Source organism: Pseudopipra pipra, chromosome W, assembly GCF_036250125.1.
Source record: "Pseudopipra pipra isolate bDixPip1 chromosome W, bDixPip1.hap1, whole genome shotgun sequence".
NCBI classification, from domain to species: domain Eukaryota; kingdom Metazoa; phylum Chordata; class Aves; order Passeriformes; family Pipridae; genus Pseudopipra; species Pseudopipra pipra.
Window position 1 is genome coordinate 6722533 of NC_087580.1, and position 23246 is coordinate 6745778.

The window sequence follows — 23246 nt, forward strand, 5'->3', positions numbered from 1 at the left end:
CCTCCTCACTCCCAGCAGCATGTCCACCCCCTCACCCCCACCCCTGTCATTTAAGTGACTCCTTTTCGGAGCACCTTCCCCCCCTACAAGGACAAAGCAGCCCCTCTAGGTCTGGCCATGACAGCTGCAAGTTGCAAAACTCATTCAAGGATGAGCAGTGAGAAGCAGAGCAGCCCACAGAGATACCTCCCAAGCACTGCAACCTGACAATCTGCCTTGGGCAGCCTTTGCATTCAGGGACCTGCCGGCACATGACACACCCACGACAGCACTCCTGCCCAACCAGATTGCCTTCTGCCACTGTCTTCAGCAAAGACAGAAGCTAACCCACAGAATACAGGAGCAAAAGAAAAACACCAAAACCCATGGCCACAACAGAAGTTTACGTAGTGCCTGTGGACGCTGGGGAGAAATTCACTTACTTGCAAAACGAGGCTGACGTCTTGTACCTTTTGACTTCTTTCCTGGTCAGCTCGTTCCTCCACGTCTCTTCTACATTCTTCTCTTTGGCTGCCATCCAGCACCAAAGTCTCCAAATGATGAGCGAGTTCTGCCACCTCTTCTTGCATCTGACATTTGCTCTTCTCCAGGTTTTCACACTTCCCACGCAGACTGGACAGCTCTCCTTGCAAAGCCTGCTTTTGAGCCTCGAGCAGCATGCCTCTTCTAGGCTCCATGTCCAGCTGCTGGGAAAGTTCACCACCCTGGACACAGGACAAAAAAAACAGGAAAGGAAACTCAGCGGCATCTAAAGGCAGTGAATTCTGGGAAAACTTCTCAAGGGGGTGGCCATCGCAACTGTATCTCTCCTCTACTGGAAACCAGCCTAGAAAACACTTGAAAGATTCCCCGACAGAAAGAAGAAACTTTAGACCTGCTTAAGAATTTGGGAGACACTCCTGGCAGCAATACTTCCGGCTCCCTTGGAGCTCAGGATGAAACTCCTCATTTAGAATCTAAGAATTCCTCCAGTGTCCAGCACAGCAAATACCCTCGGGGCTTTTGTAGCAGCTGGCAAAAGGACCAGGCTGCTTTCTGAGCAGCCTCTACTGAGGAGAAGGCAGAAACTGAGCTCCCCTAGGCTCTCCAGGAAAACTTCATCTGACACTTTCCCCACACAAAGAGGCAACTAGGCTCAAGAGTCACAAAAAGGCAAATTTAGCACCAGCTTACTGAGGCAGAGGCTTGCAGGGCTCTCGGAAGGGCTTCAACGCCATCGCTTGGCTGCTGGACAGTGCCTTCCAATCTGCTCTTTTCACTTGCAAAGCTTAAGAAGAAATACAGCTCTTGTTACCAGAAAATCCAATGCCAGACAAACTGTGCTAAGGAACAGAAGCCACAGCAGAAGTGTCCTTCAAAATGCCACTGACTCTCCCCCTGTTTCCACCCAATCCCCCAAAGCCACAGAGCCCTCGCTTCACTGGGTTACTCTCTTACTCTTGCGCCTCTTCTTCCAGTTGTTTTACAGTCATGTTAGTCTCGCAAGATGCCAACGGGAGGTCCTGCAGTTTCTGGGAAGATGTTATTGCTTCTCTTCCCTTGTCATCCAAGGCAGTCTTCAAGTCACAAACGCGATGCTCAGACTGAAGATGCTTTTCTTCCTCCTCCCGCAGCTGTAAAACCACGGGAAGAATCCACAGTTGTCAGGGGAGCTTTTCCAGAGAGGAGCCAGCTGCTGCTGAAGAACTCAGGTGCTGCATGTCTGTGTGCATCCCCTCTGCCCAAAGAACTGCAATCCACTCAAGTCCCTTCAAAGCTTCACTTCTACTGCCCCATGAACACAAACTGTAGGCCTTTGTCCTCTTTTACAGCAGCCTCTCCTATCCCTCCACTGCTTTCCTACAGCACGCTTCTAAGCACCGACACTGCCCCTCCGTCCTTTTTGGTCACCTGGGACACTTCCTGTATTCCCTTGCTTGCTACTCCAGGAAAAGACCACTGAAATAGTTCATCTTCCTAAAGGAAGGCGTCTGGCAAGTGGCAGAGGCCAAGTGCTCTGGCACACGTGCTCTGGAGCCCAGGATTGCACCAGGGCAGCACGGGGAGTTTTCTTCAGTGGGAAAGACCCGCACTGTAGTGCAGAGAGAGGCGCCCAGCAGCCCCTGAGCAGGAAGCAGTGGATGCCTGAGGAGAGGCAGTTCTGCTTCAGTGGGGTGGGGTCAGGAAGGGTGGCATCACTGACGAGCTGATAACTGCCATTTCAGCAAAGGCAGCCAGGTGAACTGCTCCACAGACCTGCCCTGGAGTCGAGAATGGAGCCAGGGCTGCGTGGGGAGTCTTCTTAAAGTAGGAAGACCTCCAATGGAGCAGAAAGAGAGGAACCCCTGCCCCCCTGAGCGGTAAGGAGTGAAACCCTAAGGAGAGGCAGCTCTGCCTCAGCATGGCGGGTTGTGGGGCAGGGGGCCGGAGGGACAGAGGCAGATCAAAGCCTGATGGAACTGCCGCTTCCTTAGGTCTCTGTCAGAGTGGCTCCCAGAATACTGTTTTGTCCCTTTTTGTGATGGAGAGGAAGCAACAAGCACCCCCAGGTTTATCCCTGTGGGGACAGGCTTTCCATACCTCCGCGTCAGCCCTGTCCAACTCCTCCTGGAAGCGCAGATTATCTTCCTCCAGGTGAGCCTCGTGGCTTCCAGGAACCACAAGAGCAGTCCTAAAGCATCCAAAAGTTCATCAGAAACATGTCTTATCCTGCATCATTTTTCCCCTGCTTGCTCCCAAAAGACCTCTTCCCCCCTTTCCTACAAGCTCCGGGAAAGCAAAGCCAAGTCCATGCAAGCACTGGAGAATTTCTCTTACAAGGGGCCTCCCTGAAGCAGCCTCAACTACCAGCTCAGGCCGTGCTGTTCAGGGCTCCTTGCACTGCTCTTCAAAGGCCCCACCGCCTGACCATCTCCATGGCAGCAAGTTTTCTCCTTCGGTGCGCTCGGAGCCCCTCGTGTCCCCTGGGACAGTGTTGCTTCTCTTTCCCCCAGCGCTTCCCTTCAGAGCACTTCACGCACCAACTCTGCCGTGCCTCAAACCCCCCTGGCCTGCAGAGCAGCCACGCTGCTGAGCTACTGGCAAGTTTCCCCATGGCTCTGGCTCTGTGGGGGGGAAGGGCACCACAGACAAGGCTTTCTTGCAGACCTCAGCGGACAAAGGGTGAGAGCCCCAAAGCTACGAGAGCAGCCAAGTGCAGAGACCTGCATTTACCAGTCACCCAGTGAACTGCTTCCACGGGGCTGCTCCTTCTTTTTCCCAGTTCATTGCCACGCCCCCCGTCTGGGTCACACTTGCAGACTACCCAGAACACCCGGGGGCTGTTTTGACAAAGCCCTCACCTTTCCCCCTGGCCTTGAGCAGGCCTGTCAGCTGCTTTGCTCACAAGGCACTCCACAATCTCCTCATGCTGTTGCAAGGCTGCAAGTTTCAAGGGGGTAAATCCCCACTAAAAGGAGAAAGAATCCCCATTAGAAAGACACAGACAAGCTCTGCAGCTCTTGGAAAGAGCAGCTTTAGCCACATGCCAAGGTTACCTGGTTCTGAGCATCATTCTTGGCATGATGCTCCAGTAACAGCCCTGCTACAGCTGTGTTTTTAGAGAGGACAGCCAGGTGAAGGGCAGTGTTGCCGTCAGCGTCTGCCAGATTGGGGTCAGCACCGTGTTCCAGCAGAACAGCAACACATTCTTCCTGCTCCTGCTGGACTGCCTGGCAACAACACACCAAAAGGGAAAGGCTTCCAACTTTTACATCCATCCCCCTCTCCCACAACTGCCTCAGCTCCTGAGTGCTGCCATAGAAGACCATCTGCAAAGATCAGCTAACAGAGGCTGTGCCCTGCCCATTGCAATAGGTGTGTTTCTATGGCCCTGCCCTGCAAGGAATCCTGCCAGACACCTCCCCTTTAACACCCCAGCACTGAGCCCCACCTCCAAGCTCAGAAGGCATTCCACACACCTTCATCAGGGCTGTTCTCTTGAAGCTGTCAGCGAGGTTGGGCTGGCTGTTCTTTCTTAGCAGATATCTCACGACATCTGCATGGCCATTGGCCGAAGCCAGATGCAGAGGTGTCCTAAAAATTAAACAGACACTCTTAACCCAGACAGACAAAGGACGAGCCCAAGCTGTGTCTCTACCCAGCACCCTGGGGACCCTGCTCCGACTCTGCTCCTGCTGCTCCTCCTGCTGCTGCTGCTGCTGCTGCAACCCTGCCCTGATGAGTCAGAGGGCAGAAGAGAACAGGTGAGGGCTGAGCAGCTGCACAACAGCCCTGCAGAGAGACCACCGCCAAGCGGCAGGTGGGCAACACGCCTTTCCAACAGCGCTGGAGCCCGGCCGGCAGCTCCGAGCAGTGAAAAGCTCAAGAGTTCCCTGTCCCAGCTGACAGGGCAAATGTCACTTTTCAAGCCTTGTCCCTAAGAGAGGGCTGCCCAGGACTACTGCAGCTTGGCTCAGGAGCAGCCAAGGTGTGCCACCAGCGTGGCCCAGAACTCACCGCATCTCCTGGTCTGGCCTGTCGATGCCGACTACCTTGACGTACCAGCGCCAGCGCCTCAGCCAGCCCAGGTCACCGCGGGCGGCCGCGCGGTGCAGCCTGCCCAGCCCCTGCTCCCGGAGCTGGGAGGCGCTGCTGGAGCTGGTGGCAGCCCAGGGCTGCCCACTGGGGCTGCTGGAGGGCGACTGCCGTCGCTTCTTGCTCAGAAGCCACGGCATGGCCCTGCTTGGAGCTCCCAGCAGCAGGAGTGCAAGAAGCCCCCGGCGGGCTGCCGGGAGCCAAGTAGGGATGAGGAATTGGGACGAGGGGGAGGTTTAGGGGGAGGGTGACAAAGGGGACAAGGACGAGAATAAGGACGGGCACAGGGTAGAAAGCACAAGGCAGACGAGGTCGCCCTGCGCAGTGGTCGTGGCCTGCAGCTGCCAAGACGGCGATGCAGGCGCGCAATGCTCCCCGAGCGGGATGTGCTGCTGCTCCCCGAGAGGCTACAGCAGCTCTGGGCGCCGGCTGCGGGCACCAACAAAGCCGTGCCCGACTGGCGCCTGTGGCGTCACAATGGCTGGTGGAAGGCTCAGCACGTCAGCGTGGGGTGTGACAGAGGCCACGGGGCAGGGTGGGGCCGGGCGGGACAGGGCAGGGCGGGGCAGGTGTGAGGGCGGCCCTGCTGGGCCTTGTGGGAAGGAGGCGGCCTGGGCCTTGTGAGGGCGGCCGGCGGGAGTGGGCACTGCCCCGCCTCAGGGCGCCCCGGGGCAGGGCCCGGGACGCTCCCACCGGGCCGCAGGCTGCGGTAGGCGCTGGAGCAGCTCCCGCATCACCCGCTCTGGCTTTTTGCTTCAGCCTGGAGCCGGGCTGCCTCTGGACACACTGCCATCAAATGAGGCTCAGCATGAAGTGACATCCCAGCCCAAGCAGGCGGGGGCCACCACAGCTCTCAAGAAATGCCCACCCAGTGCTCCAAGCCCACCAGACCAGACTTCCAGGACAATTCCCCAACTCCTTTCTCTTGTCCTGTTATTGTTGTGGCGGTCAATAAAAGAAAATACGCAGACAGTCTACTTCCAAGCAACAAGACAGGAGAGGAAAGAACCTTTATTGGAACAGAACACTGACTCATTGCCCTGGGCATAACATACATGTTAAAATACCATTGGTGTTTTTTCATAAACATATATCACAATTGGCTGCCCTGCATCACACCATGATGGTTCAGCATTTACAGACTTACAGGGACTTGTTTAGCTCTGTCTGCCTTCCCACAGACTTGTTTTCAACCCTGACATTGTCCCTCTTGAAGAGCAGACACCTCGCCCCCCCCTCCCCCCCTCGCAACTGCTCTCACCTGCTGCTTTGCCAGATGCCAACAGTCAGTTTCTGCTCTGCTGATGCTCCACCAGCCAACAGGCAGCACACAGCAGGGCAGCAAGAAACTTTCAAACACATCTTGTCCCACTTGGTCCCAATGACAACACCAAGTGAAGGCCCACAACTTCTGCACCAGCTTGCTCAGGGGAGGGACGCTACAATGGACCGTAAGCGGGCTGAAGAAATTTCCCTTTTTCTTTGCGGGTGTATCAGGGCTTAATTGGATGTTGATACTTTTGGTCTGTCTTTGGCCCAGCCGCCTGGGAGGGTCTATCCTTTTCCTGCCAACTTAGGAGAAAACAAGCACTGAGAAACGGCAACTTCGTCCTTGAAGGAAGCGTTTTGGACAAACTACAATTAATTGGTGTCTTATTATTGCCTGATCACCTTCCAAGGGCATTTGAAGAAAAAAGGGAACAGGAGGGTGATGGAGTACGCCCCCAGACTCATTTAGAAAAGACCCCCTGAAGTACAGCGCGCAAGCACGGGGGGGATTCCAAAGGACACACGCGTGCGCAGAAGGGGCACCGCTTCCAGAACATTGGGAGGGACTGAAGGCCTCTGGCTGGGCGGTGCTGACCACACCTGCCCAGGTGGACATCGCCAATCAATTGGATAAAAAGCGGATGGCTCGTGCTCGGCAGACGCAAGCTTCACATCAAAGGACAACGTTGCCTTTGGTGGGCACGCCGGCTATCTTGTGAGCCTGCCGACTCTCCCAGAATGCAGCTTCTGCTCTGGGCAATTCTAGGCCTTCTGGGTCGGGAAGATAACTTCAGAAGCAACACCTGGGCAACTGGGGGAGTCGTACCGAGGGCTTATTTTTCTCCTCCTTCCTCTCTCTTGGGGTTTTTTCCTTTTGTTGGCCACCTCTTGGGAATAAAGATTGTTTGGGTTGAGATTTCAACGGTGTATGGTTTCAGCTTCAGCATCCTTCCCAACTTTCCCTCTTACAGCGGGCTACAAACCCATCCGCTTCCCACAGGATCAGGGAGTTGCCTGTGTTTTATGGCTACCACAAGCTCACCCATTGTCTTCTGCCCAGAACACAAAGAGGAGGGCTCGAAAGCACTGGAAGACTCTGGCAACCCAGTAGAAGCAATAGCTCACCTGTAGGCCAGGATCTTAACACGACTGTGCTTCAAGCCTTCACGGAGGAAGGGGATGCATTTGCCTGGCCTCTGGGACGGGCTGAAGATGCAGCTGTGAGCAGAGCTGAAGGGAGCAGAGGAGAGCTCCGGCTCGGCCTTCAGGCCTGGCTTCTCTTTCAGCCTTGAAATTGTCTGCCGCACTGATTTGCACTCAGACCAAGGGCAGAGAGAGAAGTCTTAACTCCCGGCCCGGGAAGAAAGCCTTAATAAACCTTCAAAAATAGGACTCTCCTCATCCCTCCCACCTAGGTCCAAAGAGCTCCAATTCTGTCACCAAACGCAGCAGTTCTCCTCAAATGTCGGGACAGTTCTGGCAGCCAGGCCCTTTCTGCCCAAGCTGGACAGGTCCCCACCTGTCCCACAGGAAAGCAGAGGGAAGAAGAGGGGACAGCCTTGGGATCGGGGAATGGCAGAAGCAAAGCCGGCAGGGGCAACAGAAGAAAACAAGGACACCTACTAGACTCTTCAGTTTATTCAAGACCAAGTTGGCATAAGAACACCTAGCGGGAGTCAAGAGCCTCCTCACAGACTGAGATTGTTCAGACTCAAATTGTTGACAAGATGTTCCAGCCCAGTTGAGTAGAGAACCAGACTTGTAGTTTTGGTCTTATTTCCTGCTCGGCGTGTTCTTCCACATCCCTTTTCTAGTGTTCTGTTTGGCTGTAAACTTCACTTCAACCTTAAGTTCAAACCTAAAAGGGCCGGTATTCCGAGCAGGAGATTCCAAGTTAAAGATCTTCAATCAGCTAAAGGGAGAGACAGCTTTCAGGCAAACCTTCAAACTAGGCTCCAGGATCATTCCATAGATCCCTCTCCTGAATCATTTGGGCAACCTATGGAAAATAGCATCCTGCAGTCCTCTGAAGAATCCTTAGGTTTCTCCTTCAAGAAGAACAAGGGCTGCTTGGATGAAAACAGTCAAGAGATCCAGGATTTGTGGAGGAAAAAGAGAACTGCCCACCGAGCACACCTTGCTCAGCCATCTGCTCATGGAAGAAAAGCGGCCTTTCGTCTCGCAGGCAGCAACCTCCAACAGCAACTTCGTGACATCCAAAACAAGGGGTGGATCAATCTAGCAGGAAAAATTCAATTATGCGCAGATACGGGTGATCACAGAGGATTCTAGGAGGCCTTGAAAACAGCATATGGACCGACAGACCAGGCCCAAAGCCCTCTACTCAGCGCAGATGGTCAAATGCTTCTCACAGGTGAAACCGCCGTTCTAAATTGATGCTCTGAACACTTTCAGACTCTTTTCAGGACCAACCGTGTAGGTCAAGACTCAGCAATTCAGTCCATTACACAACAACCCGTGAAGAATGAACTGGATACTGCCCCTACTAGGGGACACAACAGGTTACCAAAGGCATCGAGAGCTTTCGGAAGACTCCATAAAGAGTCTGGTGAAATAATCATCATCATCATCATCATCATCATGGCCAGGTTTCACGAACGAAGATTTGGGAAGGGATCTACCCACGTCTGTTACAAGCGCGTTGGTGGCTAAAAAGGCCAACACGAGATAGACACGGCCGGTTGCAAAAGGCACAGCAGAAAGACTCCTTAGGAGATATATTCTGCAAGGCATGATTCTTTCTGCGTTGTCTTTTCTCCTCAAGAGTGATCCTGCGTGCTTTCTCAAAAGCATCAGCCGCGTTAAAGATAGTGTGTCTCCAGACCTCCCGATTGGAGGTCAGAGTAGACCAGTTATGTTGATCAATATGGCCAAGGCTGAGAGGTTGTTTCGGGGAGTCCTTGTAAATAAACACCTGAAGAAAAGTACAAAGATCAGGGTTTACAGAGCCATAGTGCTGTCTACTCTCTCAGATGGGTCCGAATCATGGCTCATTTACCGCCACCACCTGTGACTCCTCGAACGCTTCCATCAACGCTGTCTCCGTACAATCCTAAACATCCGCTGCTCAGATTACGGAACTAATACGTCTGTTCTACAACAGGCAGCAATTACCAGCACTGAGGCCATGTTGCTGAGAACACGGCTGCGTTGGGCAGGGCACGTCTCCAGGATGGAGGACTACCGCCTCCCTAAGATCGTGATCTATGGCAAACTTGCCACTGGCTGCCGCAAGAGAGGAGCCCGCAAAAGGAGCCACGAGGACTCCCTGAAGCAACATCTCAACCTTGGCCACATTGGTCTCCAGTGCTGGTCTACTCTGGCCTCCAATCGAGAGGTCTGCAGACACACTGTCTCTAACGCTGCTGCTTCCTTTGAGAACGCACGCAGGATCACCATCGAAGAGAGAAGACAACGCAGAAAGAATCGTGTCTTGCCGATCCCATCCAAGGAGTCTTTCTGCTGTGCCTTTTGCAACCCATCTTGACTGTCTCGCATTGGCCTCTTTAGCCACCAGCGCGCTTGTAGCAAATGTGGGGAGAGCCCTTCCAAATCTTCGTTGGCCAAGCCTAGCCATGATCTGGCTGCCATCCACCACACTGGTCTCCAAATGAGGCTGGAGCTTTGCCAGCTCTTCTTGCAGTTGGCATTTGCTCTTCTCCAGGTTTTCCCACTTCCCACGCAGGCTAGACAGCTCGTCTTGCAAACCCTGACTTGTGGCTTCCAGCTGCGTGCGCTTTTGACATTCCCTCTCCAGCTGCCGGGAAAGTTCAGCAACCTGCAGACAGAAAGAACAAAAAAAGAACTCAGCGGGATGGAAAGGCAGTGAATTCCGGGAAAACCCCAAAAGGGGACCTTAAAGGGACCTTAAAGATCATCTGCTTCCAAGCCTCCTGCTTGCCCATGCCTCAATCCCATGCTACGCGCCTGTCCCGCTGATTACAACTCCTGGCGCGTGGTTTCCACGTCTCCTGCTATCATGCTCTGCAGTCTGGCAGGGATGTGCTATCACACTGACTGCTGACTACAGGGCATACTCGGACCAGCGGTATTGCAGAGCTTGCAGCATTGCTGCAAAATTAGAAGGCCGTGAAGACTTCCCAAGGAGTAGGGAGCTCTGCTGTTTCATGGAGGAAGACGTAGCAGGAACTACACCAGCAAATGCCTCCTATCCAGAGTAACAGATTAAAGCAAGGTCCAGGGAAGAAACTGTTAGAACGAAGATCACTGATGAAGAAAAAGGTGTCTCACAGATGTCTGGTGGCATTTGGCACTCACGGTGACATCAGCCATTTCAAATAGGTCACACACACCCTATGTGTCAATTTAGTGGAGAACTTAGGGGGGAGGTTCCTGCGCCACAGAGCTCTTTCCCACGGTTTCTCTTGTCAAAGAATGGAGTTCCACAGCTCATTGCTTCCAGTTCCGTATTTTTGGGCCTTGGACCACTCTGGAAAATTTGGACAAACCTGATGACCAGAAGTCTTCCACTTTACCACAGATGCCTGAGACCCAGGCTTCTGCTCGGTCCCAAACCGGTGCCAAGACGTCCCAGGCCAGTTGAATCCAGAAGTGGATTTGCAGCCAGGTGTCCGATGACGGCGCTGCTTGGGACTGCAGATCTGCTTCTGTGGCGCTCCAAAAAGAGCTTGGTGTTGGCCTCTGCAAGTCTCTCATTAGCTCTGAAACATTCACAAGCACACACAGAGTCATCTTTGGCAGGAAGGCTTTCGCAAAGTTACCCTCCACAGCCTTCACTATTACCCCACTTCTAAAAGCCAAGGGCATGAAGAGCGTCCAAAACCAGCACATCCTTTGATCGGAGCTTGTTCCCAGGGCCTGTTTCTAAGAAATCACACCAAGTGCAAGGAGCAGCCAGTGTCACCTCCAGAAGAACTCTGGCCTACCCTGGCCTTCTCAAGGAAAGCTCAACCCTCAGACCCGCTGCCAAAACCGAAGCCAAACAAGAGCCTTCTTAGTTTGGATTCACAGAATCCAACTCTCTTCTCCGAGAGGCCTCTCCTCATTCAAACAGGAAAGGGTACAAGATTCGTCTTTTCTCTCCCCCACAGGATGAGGAGATTAGAGACTGGCAAAAAGACTGCCTGCTAAAACAACAGCAACTTGAAAAAGACACCAGCAATGCCAGAGTGGCGCTACTGTGCTGTTACTGCTGGAACTCTAAAGAGAAAGGAAGACAGGTCTGAGGAAGGCAAGGTCTTAAGGAACTTTCCCCACAAAGATGCCACGTTCTGCTTTCACACCTGACGCTGGCCAGATGTAGAAAAGGGATTTAAGAAGGAAAATGCAGGAGGAAAAAGGAGTCTCTTAGTACCAGTAAAAAAAAGCAGGGACTTACCTTTCCAGTTTCTTGGCGAGGCTTTTTCTGCTTTTTGCTTCCACCACATACAGTTCTTTATACTTTTCCACTTCTGCCTGGGTGGATTCTTTTTGAAAAGGTCTTTCTGCTTGGTTGCTTCTTATCCTTCCCAGTGCACGGTCAAGATCTCTAATTCTCTCTTCTAACTGGTTTTTCAGGGAGTCCAGATGACTGCTTCGGATTTTTTCTAATGTGTCCTGGTGGGCTGCCTGTGCCTGAAGGAGACAGTGCACCTTCAACCACCACAAGAAAAAGAGAGCTCTGCCCAGCACAAAATTGCACACACCCAGTTCCAAGGGCCCAGCTCTGCACAGAGAGGCGGCTCTGCCTCCTCACTCCCAGCAGCAACCAAGGCAGAACCCAGCAGCTACCAAGGCAAACAATTCTTTGCACTCTTATTCAAAGCTACTAAGGAAGACACACTGTATCTGTAGGACAGAGCACAGCGAAAAGGATTCTTCAAAGACAAGAAGAGCATCCCCCACCCCTGTCATTTAAGTGACTCCTTTTCGGAGCACCTTCCCCCCCTACAAGGACAAAGCAGCACCTCTAGGTCTGGCCATGACAGCTGCAAGTTGCCAAACCCATTCAAGGATGAGCAGCGAGAACCAGAGCAGCCCACAGAGATACCCCCCGAGCACTGCAACCTGACAATCTGCCTTGGGCAGCCTTTGCATTCAGGGACCTGCCGGCACGTGACACACCCACGACAGCACTCCTGCCCAACCAGATTGCCTTCTGCCACTGCCTTCAGCAAAGACAGAAGCTAACCCACAGAATACAGGAGCAAAAGAAAAACACCAAAACCCGTGGCCACAACAGAAGTTTACGTAGTGCCTGTGGATGCTGGGGAGAAATTCACTTACTTGCAAAAACTCATTGACTTCCTGGAGTTTTTGTCTGAGTTCCCGGTCGGCTTGCTCTTCCACCTCTTTTTTCCATTGTTCGAGTTGGCTGCGATCCACCAAGTCAGTCTCCAAATGATGCCGGAGTTTTGCCAGCTCTTCTTGCAGCTGGCATTTGTCCATCTCCAGGTTCTCGCACTTCCCACGCAGGGTAGACAGTTCGTCTTGCAAATCTTGATTTTTGGCTTCCAGCTGCGTGCACTTTTGACATTCCCTGTCCAGCTGCTGGGAAAGTTCAGCAACCTGCAGGCAGAAAGAAAAAAACAGGAACTCGGCGGGATGGAAAGGCAGTGAATTCTGGGAAAACCTCAAAAGGGGGCGGCCAGGGAGACTATATTCATCATCTGCTGCCTCAGGACTAGAAACAAAGTCCAACCAGCCTCTTCTTTTCCAGCAAGAACAGCTTTCCCATCATTTGTCATAGGATTCCTCAGCTTCCCATCCTTTCCGAGTTCCTCCTGCAAAAATGCTCCAAGCTTCTGCACTCCAAAGGAATCACTGCAATTCATCTGTCACACCCAGAGGACGCTGTCACAGCCTCCCTCAAGCTGCAGCCAGGCCTCAGCTGGGCCCCACTGCTCTCAGCCCATGCACGTGATGTCCTGCAAGGACCTGCCCATCCCTCAGGCCCAGTCGGGAGATCTGCACTCTTGGCTGACCCCGCTCACTCTCAGGGGACCTGTTCTGCTCTTCCTGCTCAGGGCCTGTGGGACGGCTCCCTGGCCCCTCAGCTCACGCACCCTGCCAGGCTGGCTGCCACTCCTGGCTTGCCCCTCCTCTGCAGGACAGCCTGGCCTCCATCAGCCCTTACACCTACTGCTTTGTCCTTAACATTTGCATCTTTCCCCAGAAGGAGAACTACCTCCGGATTACTTAGAGTCATCTCCCACTGCAACAGCAGAAGGAGCATTAAGAAAAGCCCATCACACCCAAAATGCAGACAAGGGAAAAAAATCATCAACATGACAAGAAATAGAGGGAAAGCATCTCCCAGCTTTCAAAAGAAGGAACAACCAAAAAGCCCCACCCAGAGCGCGGCTCACCTCTCTTCGTAATCTGTCAACTTCCTTGACCTTTTCAGAATAACTCTTCTTCATTTCCTCCATCTGGGGCTGGCTTTCTTTCTCTTCATTAAGCCTGACTTTCCTCCTCTCTAGCCTCAGAAGCTTTTCCAACCTGCACAGCAAATTAGTTAAGAAAACCATGAAACACAGGAAGAACCAGCCTTTCCCCCACAGTCTCACAGAAACGCCACAGACAGCATCCAAGCCTAGAATGGCTTGGCTTGGCAGGGACCTTAAAGATCATCTCGTTCCAAGCCTCCTGCTGTGGCCAGGGACACCTTCCACCAGACCAGGTTGTTCACAACCCCATCCAACCTGGCCTTGAACACTTCCAGCCATGGGGCATCCACAGCTTCTCTGGGCAACCTGTTGCAGGTCCTCACCACCCTCACAGGGACCAATCTCTTCCTAGGATCAAATCTAAACCTACTCTCTTGCCATTTGAAGCCATTCCCCCTTGTCCTCTCCCCACATGCTCTTTGAAATGCACTCTCTTCCTCCTTCTTGTAAGCTCCCTTCACACACCGAAAGGCCACCAGTAGGTCACCCCAAAGCCTCCTCTTTTCCAGGCTGAAGTATTGCAGTTGGCCCAGCCTTTCCTCAGAGGAGAGCTGCTCCATCTTTCTAACCACCTTGCTGGCCTCCTCTGGACTCAGCTTGGCAGTTCCCAGGGCCCTCCTTTCCACCCCTTTCAAAGATGGGCACAGTGAGTTTCCCTTTTTCCCATCACCTGGGACTTCCCCTGACTGCCACGACTTTTCAAATATCAAGGAGAATGTCTTGGCAACTCCATCAGACCCTGCTGGCCAGTGGAGGGCAATAATGCTGGCCAGATGGAGAAGATGGATTTCCAAGGAAAATGCAGGAAGAAAAAGGAGTCTCTTATTACCACTCCAAAAAAAGCAGGGACTTACCTTTCCACTTTCTTGGCTAGGCATCTTCTGGTTTTCACTTCCTCCAGATACAGGTCTTTGTACATCGTCATTTCTGCCTGCGTTGCTTCTTTACGAGAAGCACTCTCTTGTTGGGTTCTTTTTACCCTGTCCAATTCACTTTCGAGGCCTCTAATTCTGTCTTCCAACTGGATTCTCACGGAATCACAATGACTGTCTCTGATTTGTCCTAATCGGGCCTGTGCCTGAAGGAGACAGTGCACCTTCAACCACCACAAGAAAAAGAGAGCTCTGCCCAGCACAAAATTGCACGCACCCAGTTTCAAGGGCCCAGCCTTACTCAGAGAGGTGGCTCTGCCTCCTCACTCCCAGCAGCATGTCCACCCCCTCACCCCCACCCCTGTCATTTAAGTGACTCCTTTTCGGAGCACCTTCCCCCCCTACAAGGACAAAGCAGCCCCTCTAGGTCTGGCCATGACAGCTGCAAGTTGCCAAACCCATTCAAGGATGAGCAGTGAGAAGCAGAGCAGCCCACAGAGATACCTCCCAAGCACTGCAACCTGACAATCTGCCTTGGGCAGCCTTTGCATTCAGGGACCTGCCGGCACATGACACACCCACGACAGCACTCCTGCCCAACCAGATTGCCTTCTGCCACTGTCTTCAGCAAAGACAGAAGCTAACCCACAGAATACAGGAGCAAAAGAAAAACACCAAAACCCATGGCCACAACAGAAGTTTACGTAGTGCCTGTGGACGCTGGGGAGAAATTCACTTACTTGCAAAACGAGGCTGACGTCTTGTACCTTTTGACTTCTTTCCTGGTCAGCTCGTTCCTCCACGTCTCTTCTACATTCTTCTCTTTGGCTGCCATCCAGCACCAAAGTCTCCAAATGATGAGCGAGTTCTGCCACCTCTTCTTGCATCTGACATTTGCTCTTCTCCAGGTTTTCACACTTCCCACGCAGACTGGACAGCTCTCCTTGCAAAGCCTGCTTTTGAGCCTCGAGCAGCATGCCTCTTCTAGGCTCCATGTCCAGCTGCTGGGAAAGTTCACCACCCTGGACACAGGACAAAAAAAACAGGAAAGGAAACTCAGCGGCATCTAAAGGCAGTGAATTCTGGGAAAACTTCTCAAGGGGGTGGCCATGGCAACTGTATCTCTCCTCTACTGGAAACCAGCCTAGAAAACACTTGAAAGATTCCCCGACAGAAAGAAGAAACTTTAGACCTGCTTAAGAATTTGGGAGACACTCCTGGCAGCAATACTTCCGGCTCCCTTGGAGCTCAGGATGAAACTCCTCATTTAGAATCTAAGAATTCCTCCAGTGTCCAGCACACCAAATACCCTCAGGGCTTTTGTAGCAGCTGGGGAAAGGACCAGGCTGTTTTCTGAGCAGCCTCTACTGAGGAGAAGGCAGAAACTGAGCTCCCCAGGCTCTCCAGGAAAACTTCATCTGACACTTTCCCCACACAAAGAGGCAACTAGGCTCAAGAGTCACAAAAAGGCAAATTTAGCACCAGCTTACTGAGGCAGAGGCTTGCAGGGCTCTCGGAAGGGCTTCAACGCCATCGCTTGGCTGCTGGACAGTGCCTTCCAATCTGCTCTTTTCACTTGCAAAGCTTAAGAAGAAATACAGCTCTTATTACCAGAAAATCCAATGCCAGACAAACTGTGCTAAGGAACAGAAGCCACAGCAGAAGTGTCCTTCAAAATGCCACTGACTCTCCCCTTGTTTCCACCCAATCCCCCAAAGCCACAGAGCCCTCGCTTCACTGGGTTACTCTCTTACTCTTGCGCCTCTTCTTCCAGTTGTTTTACAGTCATGTTAGTCTCGCAAGATGCCAACGGGAGGTCCTGCAGTTTCTGGGAAGATGTTATTGCTTCTCTTCCCTTGTCATCCAAGGCAGTCTTCAAGTCACAAACGCGATGCTCAGACTGAAGATGCTTTTCTTCCTCCTCCCGCAGCTGTAAAATCACGGGAAGAATCCACAGTTGTCAGGGGAGCTTTTCCAGAGAGGAGCCAGCTGCTGCTGAAGAACTCAGGTGCTGCATGTCTGTGTGCATCCCCTCTGCCCAAAGAACTGCAATCCACTCAAGTCCCTTCAAAGCTTCACTTCTACTGCCCCATGAACACAAACTGTAGGCCTTTGTCCTCTTTTACAGCAGCCTCTCCTATCCCTCCACTGCTTTCCTACAGCACGCTTCTAAGCACCGACACTGCCCCTCCGTCCTTTTTGGTCACCTGGGACACTTCCTGTATTCCCTTGCTTGCTACTCCAGGAAAAGACCACTGAAATAGTTCATCTTCCTAAAGGAAGGCGTCTGGCAAGTGGCAGAGGCCAAGTGCTCTGGCACACGTGCTCTGGAGCCCAGGATTGCACCAGGGCAGCACGGGGAGTTTTCTTCAGTGGGAAAGACCCGCACTGTAGTGCAGAGAGAGGCGCCCAGCAGCCCCTGAGCAGGAAGCAGTGGATGCCTGAGGAGAGGCAGTTCTGCTTCAGTGGGGTGGGGTCAGGAAGGGTGGCATCACTGACGAGCTGATAACTGCCATTTCAGCAAAGGCAGCCAGGTGAACTGCTCCACAGACCTGCCCTGGAGTCGAGAATGGAGCCAGGGCTGCGTGGGGAGTCTTCTTAAAGTAGGAAGACCTCCAATGGAGCAGAAAGAGAGGAACCCCTGCCCCCCTGAGCGGTAAGGAGTGAAACCCTAAGGAGAGGCAGCTCTGCCTCAGCATGGCGGGTTGTGGGGCAGGGGGCCGGAGGGACAGAGGCAGATCAAAGCCTGATGGAACTGCCGCTTCCTTAGGTCTCTGTCAGAGTGGCTCCCAGAATACTGTTTTGTCCCTTTTTGTGATGGAGAGGAAGCAACAAGCACCCCCAGGTTTATCCCTGTGGGGACAGGCTTTCCATACCTCCGCGTCAGCCCTGTCCAACTCCTCCTGGAAGCGCAGATTATCTTCCTCCAGGTGAGCCTCATGGCTTCCAGGAACCACAAGAGCACTCCTAAAGCATCCAAAAGTTCATCGGAAACATGTCTTATCCTGCATCATTTTTCCCCTGCTTGCTCCCAAAAGACCTCTTCCCCCCTTTCCTACAAGCTCCGGGAAAGCAAAGCCAAGTCCATGCAAGCACTGGAGAATTTCTCCTACAAGGGGCCTCCCTAAAGCAGCCTCAACTACCAGCTCAGGCCGTGCTGTTCAGGGCTCCTTGCACTGCTCTTCAAAGTCCCCCAGATGCGGCTGCACAAACTCCCAGGCCAAGCCCTTCGACCCCCTGACCATCTCCATGGCAGCAAGTTTTCTCCTTCTGTGCTCGGAGCCCCTCGTGTCCCCTGGGACAGTGTTGCTTCTCTTTCCCCCAACGCTTCCCTTCAGAGCACTTCACGCCCCAACTCTGCCGTGCCTCAAACCCCCCTGGCCTGCAGAGCAGCCACGCTGCTGAGCTACTGGCAAGTTTCCCCGGGGCTCTGGCTCTGGGTGGGGGGAGGGCACCACAGACAAGGCTTTCTTGCAGACCTCAGCGGACAAAGGGTGAGAGCCCCAAAGCTACGAGAGCAGCCAAGTGCAGAGACCTGCATTTACCAGTCACCCAGTGAACTGCTTCCACGGGGCTCCTCCTTCTTTTTCCCAGCTCATTGCCACGCCCCTCGTCTCACTCACACTTGCAGACTACCCAGAAGGCCCGGGTGCTCTTTTGACAAAGCCCTCACCTTTCCCCCTGGCCTTGAGCGTGCCTGTCAGCTGCTTTGCTCACAAGGCACTCCACAATCTCCTCATGCTGTTGCAAGGCTGCAAGTTTCAAGGGGGTAAATCCCCACTAAAAGGAGAAAGAATCCCCATTAGAAAGACACAGACAAGCTCTGCAGCTGTTGGAAAGAGCAGCTTTAGCCACGTGCCAAGGTTACCTGGTTCTGAGCATCGCTGTTGGCATGATGCTCCAGTAACAGCCCTGCTACAGCTGTGTTTTTAGAGAGCACAGCCAGGTGAAGGGCAGTGTTGCCGTCCGCGTCTGCCAGATTGGGGTCGGCACCGTGTTCCAGCAGAACAGCAACACATTCTTCCTGCTCCTGCTGGACTGCCTGGCAACAACACACCAAAAGGGAAAGGCTTCCAACTTTTACATCCATCCCCCTCTCCCACAACTGCCTCAGCTCCTGAATGCTGCCATAGAAGACCACCTTCAAAGATCAGCTAACAGAGGCTGTGCTGTGCCCATTGCAATAGGTGTGTTTCTATGGCCCTGCCCTGCAAGGAATCCTGCCAGACACCTCCCCTTTAACACCCCAGCACTGAGCCCCACCTCCAAGCTCAGAAGGCATTCCACACACCTTCATCAGGGCCGTTCTCTTGAAGCTGTCAGCGAGGTTGGGCTGGCTGTTCTTTCTTAGCAGATATCTCACGACATCTGCATGGCCATTGGCCGAAGCCAGATGCAGAGGTGTCCTAAAAATTAAACAGACACTCTTAACCCAGACAGACAAAGGACGAGCCCAAGCTGTGTCTCTACCCAGCCCCCTGGGGACCCTGCCCGGACTCTGCTCCTGCTGCTCCTCCTGCTGCTGCTGCTGCTGCAATGCTGCACTGATGAGCCAGAGGGCAGAAGAGAACAGGTGAGGGTTGAGTAGCTGCAGAACAGCCCTGCAGAGAGAGCACGGTCAAGGGGCAGGTGGGCAACACGCCTTTCCAACAGCGCTGGAGCCCGGCCGGCAGCTCCGAGCAGTGAAAAGCTCAAGAGTTCCCTCTCCCAGCTGACAGGGCAAATGTCACTTTTCAAGCCTTATCCCTAAGAGAGGGCTGCCGAGGACTACTGCAGCTTGGCTCAGGAGCAGCCAAGGTGTGCCATCAGCGTGGCCCAGAACTCACCGCATCTCCTGGTCTGGCCTGTCGATGCCGACTACCTTGACGTACCAGCGCCAGCGCCTCAGCCAGCCCAGGTCACCGCGGGCGGCCGCGCGGTGCAGCCTGCCCAGCCCCTGCTCCCGGAGCTGGGAGGCGCTGCTGGAGCTGGTGGCAGCCCAGGGCTGCCCACTGGGGCTGCTGGAGGGCGACTGCCGTCGCTTCTTGCTCAGAAGCCACGGCATGGCCCTGCTTGGAGCTCCCAGCAGCAGGAAGGGCAAGAAGCCCCCGGCGGGCTGCCGGGAGCCAAGTAGGGATGAGGAATGGGACGGGGCGAGGTTTAGGGGGAGGGTGACAAAGGGGACGAGAATAAGGACGGGCACAGGGTATGAAGCACAAGGCAGACGAGGTCGCCCTGCGCAGTGGTCGTGGCCTGCAGCTGCCAAGACGGCGATGCAGGCGCGCAATGCTCCCCGAGCGGGATGTGCTGCTGCTCCCCGAGAGGCTACAGCAGCTCTGGGCGCCGGCTGCGGGCACCAACAAAGCCGTGCCCGACTGGCGCCTGTGGCGTCACAATGGCTGGTGGAAGGCTCAGCACGTCAGCGTGGGGTGTGACAGAGGCCACGGGGCAGGGTGGGGCCGGGCGGGACAGGGCAGGGCGGGGCAGGTGTGAGGGCGGCCCTGCTGGGCCTTGTGGGAAGGAGGCGGCCTGGGCCTTGTGAGGGCGGCCGGCGGGAGTGGGCACTGCCCCGCCTCAGGGCGCCCCGGGGCAGGGCCCGGGACGCTCCCACCGGGCCGCAGGCTGCGGTAGGCGCTGGAGCAGCTCCCGCATCACCCGCTCTGGCTTTTTGCTTCAGCCTGGAGCCGGGCTGCCTCTGGACACACTGCCATCAAATGAGGCTCAGCATGAAGTGACATCCCAGCCCAAGCAGGCGGGGGCCACCACAGCTCTCAAGAAATGCCCACCCAGTGCTCCAAGCCCACCAGACCAGACTTCCAGGACAATTCCCCAACTCCTTTCTCTTGTCCTGTTATTGTTGTGGCAGTCAATAAAAGAAAATACGCAGACAGTCTACTTCCAAGCAACAAGACAGGAGAGGAAAGAACCTTTATTGGAACAGAACACTGACTCATTGCCCTGGGCATAACATACATGTTAAAATACCATTGGTGTTTTTTCATAAACATATATCACAATTGGCTGCCCTGCATCACACCATGATGGTTCAGCATTTACAGACTTACAGGGACTTGTTTAGCTCTGTCTGCCTTCCCACAGACTTGTTTTCAACCCTGACATTGTCCCTCTTGAAGAGCAGACACCTCGCCCCCCCCTCCCCCCCTCGCAACTGCTCTCACCTGCTGCTTTGCCAGATGCCAACAGTCAGTTTCTGCTCTGCTGATGCTCCACCAGCCAACAGGCAGCACACAGCAGGGCAGCAAGAAACTTTCAAACACATCTTGTCCCACTTGGTCCCAATGACAACACCAAGTGAAGGCCCACAACTTCTGCACCAGCTTGCTCAGGGGAGGGACGCTACAATGGACCGTAAGCGGGCTGAAGAAATTTCCCTTTTTCTTTGCGGGTGTATCAGGGCTTAATTGGATGTTGATACTTTTGGTCTGTCTTTGGCCCAGCCGCCTGGGAGGGTCTATCCTTTTCCTGCCAACTTAGGAGAAAACAAGCACTGAGAAACGGCAACTTCGTCCTTGAAGGAAGCGTTTTGGACAAACTACAATTAATTGGTGTCTTATTATTGCCTGATCACCTTCCAAGGGCATTTGAAGAAAAAAGGGAACAGGAGGGTGATGGAGTACGCCCCCAGACTCATTTAGAAAAGACCCCCTGAAGTACAGCGCGCAAGCACGGGGGGGATTCCAAAGGACACACGCGTGCGCAGAAGGGGCACCGCTTCCAGAACATTGGGAGGGACTGAAGGCCTCTGGCTGGGCGGTGCTGACCACACCTGCCCAGGTGGACATCGCCAATCAATTGGATAAAAAGCGGATGGCTCGTGCTCGGCAGACGCAAGCTTCACATCAAAGGACAACGTTGCCTTTGGTGGGCACGCCGGCTATCTTGTGAGCCTGCCGACTCTCCCAGAATGCAGCTTCTGCTCTGGGCAATTCTAGGCCTTCTGGGTCGGGAAGATAACTTCAGAAGCAACACCTGGGCAACTGGGGGAGTCGTACCGAGGGCTTATTTTTCTCCTCCTTCCTCTCTCTTGGGGTTTTTTCCTTTTGTTGGCCACCTCTTGGGAATAAAGATTGTTTGGGTTGAGATTTCAACGGTGTATGGTTTCAGCTTCAGCATCCTTCCCAACTTTCCCTCTTACAGCGGGCTACAAACCCATCCGCTTCCCACAGGATCAGGGAGTTGCCTGTGTTTTATGGCTACCACAAGCTCACCCATTGTCTTCTGCCCAGAACACAAAGAGGAGGGCTCGAAAGCACTGGAAGACTCTGGCAACCCAGTAGAAGCAATAGCTCACCTGTCGGCCAGGATCTTAACACGACTGTGCTTCAAGCCTTCACGGAGGAAGGGGATGCATTTGCCTGGCCTCTGGGACGGGCTGAAGATGCAGCTGTGAGCAGAGCTGAAGGGAGCAGAGGAGAGCTCCGGCTCGGCCTTCAGGCCTGGCTTCTCTTTCAGCCTTGAAATTGTCTGCCGCACTGATTTGCACTCAGACCAAGGGCAGAGAGAGAAGTCTTAACTCCCGGCCCGGGAAGAAAGCCTTAATAAACCTTCAAAAATAGGACTCTCCTCATCCCTCCCACCTAGGTCCAAAGAGCTCCAATTCTGTCACCAAACGCAGCAGTTCTCCTCAAATGTCGGGACAGTTCTGGCAGCCAGGCCCTTTCTGCCCAAGCTGGACAGGTCCCCACCTGTCCCACAGGAAAGCAGAGGGAAGAAGAGGGGACAGCCTTGGGATCGGGGAATGGCAGAAGCAAAGCCGGCAGGGGCAACAGAAGAAAACAAGGACACCTACTAGACTCTTCAGTTTATTCAAGACCAAGTTGGCATAAGAACACCTAGCGGGAGTCAAGAGCCTCCTCACAGACTGAGATTGTTCAGACTCAAATTGTTGACAAGATGTTCCAGCCCAGTTGAGTAGAGAACCAGACTTGTAGTTTTGGTCTTATTTCCTGCTCGGCGTGTTCTTCCACATCCCTTTTCTAGTGTTCTGTTTGGCTGTAAACTTCACTTCAACCTTAAGTTCAAACCTAAAAGGGCCGGTATTCCGAGCAGGAGATTCCAAGTTAAAGATCTTCAATCAGCTAAAGGGAGAGACAGCTTTCAGGCAAACCTTCAAACTAGGCTCCAGGATCATTCCATAGATCCCTCTCCTGAATCATTTGGGCAACCTATGGAAAATAGCATCCTGCAGTCCTCTGAAGAATCCTTAGGCTTCTCCTTCAAGAAGAACAAGGGCTGCTTGGATGAAAACAGTCAAGAGATCCAGGATTTGTGGAGGAAAAAGAGAACTGCCCACCGAGCACACCTTGCTCAGCCTTCTGCTCATGGAAGAAAAGCGGCCTTTCGTCTCGCAGGCAGCAACCTCCAACAGCAACTTCGTGACATCCAAAACAAGGGGTGGATCAATCTAGCAGGAAAAATTCAATTATGCGCAGATACGGGTGATCACAGAGGATTCTAGGAGGCCTTGAAAACAGCATATGGACCGACAGACCAGGCCCAAAGCCCTCTACTCAGCGCAGATGGTCAAATGCTTCTCACAGGTGAAACCGCCGTTCTAAATTGATGCTCTGAACACTTTCAGACTCTTTTCAGGACCAACCGTGTAGGTCAAGACTCAGCAATTCAGTCCATTACACAACAACCCGTGAAGAATGAACTGGATACTGCCCCTACTAGGGGACACAACAGGTTACCAAAGGCATCGAGAGCTTTCGGAAGACTCCATAAAGAGTCTGGTGAAATAATCATCATCATCATCATCATCATCATGGCCAGGTTTCACGAACGAAGATTTGGGAAGGGATCTACCCACGTCTGTTACAAGCGCGTTGGTGGCTAAAAAGGCCAACACGAGATAGACACGGCCGGTTGCAAAAGGCACAGCAGAAAGACTCCTTAGGAGATATATTCTGCAAGGCATGATTCTTTCTGCGTTGTCTTTTCTCCTCAAGAGTGATCCTGCGTGCTTTCTCAAAAGCATCAGCCGCGTTAAAGATAGTGTGTCTCCAGACCTCCCGATTGGAGGTCAGAGTAGACCAGTTATGTTGATCAATATGGCCAAGGCTGAGAGGTTGTTTCGGGGAGTCCTTGTAAATAAACACCTGAAGAAAAGTACAAAGAT

General features: G+C 53.4%; 2 protein-coding genes and 2 long non-coding RNA genes across 4 annotated transcripts; all 4 read right to left on the minus strand.

Moving 5' to 3' along the window:
- Positions 1–3494: 3494 nt before the first annotated feature.
- Positions 3495–19925, minus strand: LOC135406266 (ankyrin repeat domain-containing protein 7-like). The gene is made up of 3 exons (XM_064640692.1): positions 18952–19925; positions 18417–18531; positions 3495–3689 (listed from the first exon to the last, which is right to left on the minus strand). Exons 1-3 carry the CDS (start codon positions 19167–19169, stop codon positions 3495–3497), a joined length of 528 nt encoding a protein of 175 aa, XP_064496762.1. The 5' UTR covers positions 19170–19925.
- Positions 11001–13234, minus strand: LOC135406267 (ankyrin repeat domain-containing protein 26-like). The gene is made up of 4 exons (XM_064640693.1): positions 13173–13234; positions 12091–12372; positions 11204–11439; positions 11001–11025 (listed from the first exon to the last, which is right to left on the minus strand). Exons 1-4 carry the CDS (start codon positions 13224–13226, stop codon positions 11001–11003), a joined length of 597 nt encoding a protein of 198 aa, XP_064496763.1. The 5' UTR covers positions 13227–13234.
- LOC135405920 (uncharacterized) lies at positions 13236–14890 on the minus strand. The gene is made up of 3 exons (XR_010426095.1): positions 14866–14890; positions 14108–14331; positions 13236–13305 (listed from the first exon to the last, which is right to left on the minus strand). It is a non-coding gene; the product is annotated as an uncharacterized LOC135405920 (long non-coding RNA).
- Positions 15611–17084, minus strand: LOC135405921 (uncharacterized). The gene is made up of 3 exons (XR_010426096.1): positions 17002–17084; positions 15880–16055; positions 15611–15709 (listed from the first exon to the last, which is right to left on the minus strand). It is a non-coding gene; the product is annotated as an uncharacterized LOC135405921 (long non-coding RNA).
- Positions 19926–23246: the final 3321 nt, after the last annotated feature.